Source organism: Nicotiana tomentosiformis, chromosome 3 (genome assembly GCF_000390325.3).
Source record: "Nicotiana tomentosiformis chromosome 3, ASM39032v3, whole genome shotgun sequence".
In the NCBI taxonomy this organism is placed as follows: Eukaryota; Viridiplantae; Streptophyta; class Magnoliopsida; order Solanales; family Solanaceae; genus Nicotiana; species Nicotiana tomentosiformis.
This window is the reverse complement of record NC_090814.1, coordinates 120988931-120994643: the sequence shown is the minus strand read 5'-3', so window position 1 is coordinate 120994643 and position 5713 is coordinate 120988931. Positions and strand designations below refer to the sequence as shown.

The following is a 5713-nucleotide window of genomic DNA, read 5'->3' as shown; positions in this document are numbered from 1 at the left end:
CTCCATCCATACATGAGATGAATTGGCGGAGAAATTTATTTCCAAGTTCTTTTCTCCCAGGCATATGGCTACTCTTAGAGACGAGATTTTAGCATTCAAACTAGAGCCCAATGAGCCGTTTCATGAAATATGGGAGAGGTACCGAACTATGGTCAAAGAGTTCCCAAATAATGACATGACAGAGGCTATGATTCAACAAACTTTCTATCGGGCGATCAATACTACCAATCAGTGCGTCGTTAATCAACTTGCCGGTGGAAATTTCATGACAATGCCGTATGCAGAAGCTTGTGAGATTTTAGATGAAATGGCGGATACTTCTTCGGCATAACAAAGTAGAGTAAATGTTCCTCAAGGTGATCCGAATGTGATTAACCTACATAAAGAATTGCATGACCATGGGCAAGCCATTGCCGAGTTGACCACCATAATAAATTAATTAGCCAAAGCTCAACTTCAACAAGTGCAAAATCCTAAGCAAGTCAATGACATGGAGGGAGTTAGTATGATGGTGAACAAAAGAAGGCCCAAAGGTCCACAAGTGCAGAACCGAGTAGATAATTATGTGCAAGGAGATAGTGGGTTTGATCAAGATAAATCTTACAATGAACAAGAGGAGAAAGTGCAATATGTGAATAACTATCAAGGGCAAAGAAACAACTCCCAAGGCCCAAATCAACAACAATGGCGACCTCAAGGTAATCAAGGGAATTGAAATTCTAACAACCAAGGTAATTGGAATGGTGGAAACAATCAAGGGAATTGGAATAGTAACAATAATCAAGGAAATTGGAGTGGTGGTAATAACCAAGGCAATTGGAGTGTAAATAATCAAGGATATTGGGGAGGAAACAACCAAGGGTGATGGAACAATAATCAAGGCAATCGGGGGTCGGGTATTCAACGACCCCCGATGTATCAACAACCGAGCAACCCGGCTCCTTATCCTTCCCATGGTCCAAACTCTTCCAAAAATGAGATGGGATGAATTGAGAACATGTTTAAGCAAATGATGGAGAAAAATGTCGACTCTGATGCCCAACATGTCTCTCACAATACATCTATCTGAAACTTGGAAGTCCAACTGGGGATAATCTCTCAAGCCCTAAATAATCATCCTAAGGGGGCACTACCAAGTGACACGGTGGTGAACCCAAAGGGTGGAAACAACATGGTACATGCCATGGCCGTTACTACAAGGAGTGGAAAAGGCGGGGATGCACCCACCTCGAATCAACGGAAACTTGTGGATGATGAGTAAGTGGTTCAAGAAGATGAGATCCCGGACAATATGGTGAAAGCAAATGAGGAAGTGCAGATTGATATTAATGACAATGTGGAGGAAGCTCACAAGGAAGTGAACCCATCTAGGGATCACATGGTTGACATACTGGAACCGGTAGTGCAAAAGGCTAAGGCACCAATGCCTAGGCCTCCTCCTCCATATCCTCAAAGGCTCGCCAAGAAAAATGGCGAGAATCAATTCAAAAGGTTCATTGACATGATGAAGAGCCTGTCTATCAATGTGCCATTGGTTGAAGCATTGGAGCAAATTTCCGGTTATGCAATGTTTATGAAGGATTTAGTGACAAAGAAGCGATCGATGAATTTTGAAACTATAAAAATGACTCATCAAGTGAGTGCAATTGTGCATTCAATGGCTCCCAAAGTTGGAGGATCCCGGCGCTTTCACGATTCCTTGTACCATTGGGGATGCCAAGTTTGCAAAAGCTATTTGTGATCTTGGGGCAAGTATCAATTTGATGCCCTATTTGGTTTTCAAGACTTTGGGAATTGGGCAACCAAGACCCACATCTGTGAGATTACAAATGGCCGATCATACCATGAAGAGACCATTGGGAGTGATTGAAGATGTATTGGTTCATGTTGATAAATTCATTCTTCCAGTGAATTTTGTCATTCTTGATTGTGAGGTTGATTATGAGGTGCCAATTATTCTTGGTAGACCTTTCCTTTCTACGAGGAAGGCTCTAGTTTATGTTGAAGCCGGAGAACTTACCTTCCAGGTTGGTGATGAAAAAGTGGTTTTCCATGTGTGTAAGTCCATGCGGCAACCCAATAGCAAAGAGGTGTATTGTTTCGTAGACTTGGTGACAGATGTGATTATAGATGAAACAAGTGCTGTGATGAATGTTGATGATACATTTGAGGCCCTCTTGCTCAACTTTGATGATGACTAAATGGATGGATTCATGGAATGTGTGAAATCGTTGCAATGAATGGGGTCGTACACTTATGAGCCCCGCAAATTGTCCTTGGATCTTGAAAATAGGACAACTCCTCCAACAAATCCGTCGATCTAGGAACCTCCTATCTTGGAGTTGAAGCCATTGCCTCCATATCTTCGGTATGAATTTCTTGGCCCTTCTTCTACTTTACCAGTTATTCTTTCCTCTTGTTTTAGTAACGTGCAGGTAGACTCTACATTGGTGGTGCTACAAAAGAGGAATAAGTCTATTGGATGGACATTGGCGGCTATTCGGGGGATAAGCACCGTATTTTGCATGCACAATATTAACTTGGAGGAAGGTGCCAAACCATCTATTGAACATCAAAGGAGACTCAACGAAGCCATGCAAGAAGTTGTCAAAAAGGAGATCATCAAGTGGTTGGATGCCGGGGTTGTCTATCTCATTTCTTATAGTTTGTGGACTTCTACGGTTTAATGTGTCCCAAAGAAGGGGGGCATGACGGTTGTCACCAATGATAAGAATGAGTTGATTCCTACAAGAACGGTGACCAGGTGGAGAGTGTGTATGGACTATCGTAAGCTCAACAAAGTCACAAGGAAGGACCATTTTCCACTTCCCTTCCTAGATCAAATGCTTGATAGATTGGCCGGCCGTGCTTTCTATTATTTTCTTGATGGGTATTCTGGCTACAACCAAATTTTTATTGCTCTGGAGGATCAAGAGAAGACTACTTTTACATGTCAGTATGGTACTTTTGCCTTCAAGCGGATGCCATTTGGGTTGTGCAATACACCGGCAACTTTTCAAAGGTGTATGATGGCGATCTTCATGGACATGGTGGAGGATTACCTTGATGTCTTCACGGATGACTTCTCGGAGGTCATGAATTGTTTTGATGATTGTCTCGCAAACTTTGATAAAGTGTTGGCAAGATATGAAGAAACAAACTTGGTGCTCAATTGGGAGAAATGTCATTTCATGGACGAGGAAGGCATTGTCCTTGGCCATAAGATCTCAAAGAAGAGAATTGAAGTCGACAAGGCAAAGATTGAGATGATTTCTAAACATCCACCTCCAACTTTAGTGAAAGGCATAGAGAGTTTCTTAGGTCACGCGGGATTTTATCGACGTTTCATCAAGGATTTCTCTAAAGTGGTGAATCCGTTGTGCAAGCTTTTGGAGAAAGATGCTAAGTTCCACTTCAATGATGATTGCATGAAAGCCTTTGAATTGCTAAAGTTCAAGTTGACTACTACTCCCATTATTACCGCTCCAAATTGGAGTGTTCCTTTTGAGCTCATGTGCGATGCAAGTGATGTAGTGGTGGGGGCTATTTTGGGGCAACACATCAACAAGATTTTTCATCCGGTCTACTTTGCTAGTAAGACCATGAATAGTGCCCAAGTCAACTACACCATTACAGAGAAAGAGCTCTTTGCCATTGTCTTTGCTGTGGAGAAGTTCCGCCCATACTTCATGGGTGCAAAAGTCATTGTCCACACGGATCATGCAGCACTTCACTATCTTATGAACAAGAAAGATTCCAAAGCCCGGTTGATGATATGGGTGCTTTTATTGCAAGAGTTTGATATTGACATCCAAGATCTCAAAGGAAGTGAAAACCAAGTGGCGGACCACTTGCCTCGTTTGGAGGAGGAGGGGAGGCCGCATGATGGCCTTAAAATCAATGACTCCTACCCCGATGAGAAACTCTTGGCTATTTCAATGAAAGAGGTGCCATGGTTCACGGATCTAGCAAATTTCCTTGTAAGTGGTATCATCCCAAATGAGTTCTCTTTAAACCAAAGGAAGAAGCTCAAACGGGATTGTCAAGACTATTATTGGGATGAACCATACCTTTTCCGGATTTATATGGATGGAGCGATTAGAAGATGTGTACCGGAGGAGGAACAACTTGAAATTCTTGTGGCTTATCATTCTTCACCAAATAGTTATCATCATGGTGGAGTAAGAACGGCGGCCAAAGTTCTAAGTCGTGGTTTCTATTGGCTCACCCTTTACAAGGATGCAAGTGATCTAGTCAAGCGTTGTGATGAATGTCAAAGGGCCGGTGGAGTCTCAAAGAAAAATGAAATGCCCCTTACCACCATTTTAGAGATTGATATTTTCGATTTGTGGGGTATTGACTTCATCGGTTCTTTGGTGAGTTCTTTTGGAATCACCTACATCTTGGTCGCGGTTGATTATGTGTCCAAATGGGTTGAGGCCGTTGCTCTACCCAACAATGAAGCGAGAAGTGTGGTGGCGTTTTTGAAGAAAAATATTTTCACAAGATTTGGTACTCCAAGGGCTATCATAAGTAATGGGGGATCGCATTTTTGCAACCAAGCTTTCGACATCTTACACACCAAGTATGGTGTCACTCATAAAGTCACGACTCCCTATCATCCACAAGCAAGCGCTCAAGTGGAAGTCTCCAACCGGGAGATAAAGAGTATTTTGTCCAAAATAGTGAATGCTAACCGGACGGATTGGTCCAAAAACTTGATGATGCTTTATGGGCTTATAGGACGGAATACAAAACACCTATCGGAATGTCTCCATACCGGTTTGTGTTTGAAAACGCTTGTCATCTTCCGGTGGAACTTGCGCACAAAGCCATGTGGGCTTTAAAGATGTTGAATCTTGAGTGGGATGTTGCCGCCAACTTAAGGGTGGAACATTTGAACGAGTTGGATGAGTTCTGGTATCATGCATACACAAGTTCGTCCTTATACAAAGAGAAGATGAAATATCTTCATGACAAGTGCATTTGGAACAAAGAGTTTAAAGAGGGTGATCTTAGGTTGTTGTTCAATTTTGCAATTACGGATGTTTCCCAGAAAGCTAAAGTCTAAATGGAGTGGCCCGTTTGAGGTTGTGGGTGCGACACCCTTTGGTGCTTTGGACTTGAAGAATAAAAATGATGAGGTATTTAGAGTCAACGGTCACCGGGTGAAGCATTATCTGGGAAAAGTTGGTGATGGCCACATCGTGGCGGTAATTCATTTCAAATGATGGTAATCTGCGTCGTGCCGCGATGTTAAATCAGGCGCTTCTTGGGAGATAACCCATGTTTCTTTTCCTTTCTCTTTTTTTCTTTTTCTTTAGATATGTCTTATTTTGTGCTAACTGGTTTTGAAGTGTGTTGTAGGAATGAGTGTTCTATGCAAGAATTGTGCTCAGAAAAATTGGCTAAGTATGGAAAAAGTGTGGACCGCACAATTTTGAATGCTATAGATGAAGTCAACTGCGACCGCACAATTTGAGATGGGAAAATGCAAACTCTCTAAAGTTTGTTTGTCAGAGAAATGGCCAAAGTGCGGTCTCACAAGAAAATATGCAGACCGCACCAACATCTGCGATCGCACAGCTAATTATGTGGATGGTAGATCAACGAAGGGAATTTGAACAACAGGTAATAGAGTGCGGACAACAGAAGTAATTCTGCGGCCGCACTCATCTCTTGAACCCTTAGCCAAAACCGTTTAGTATATATA

The 5713-nt window shown here is 42.3% G+C and overlaps 1 protein-coding gene across 1 annotated transcript; it reads left to right on the top strand.

The window, feature by feature from the left end:
- The first annotated feature begins 1291 nt into the window (after positions 1-1291).
- Positions 1292-2201, top strand: LOC138908421 (uncharacterized). Its single transcript, XM_070199086.1, has 2 exons — positions 1292-1720; positions 1935-2201. Exons 1-2 carry the CDS (start codon positions 1292-1294, stop codon positions 2199-2201), a joined length of 696 nt encoding a protein of 231 aa, XP_070055187.1.
- The last annotated feature ends 3512 nt before the right edge of the window (positions 2202-5713 follow it).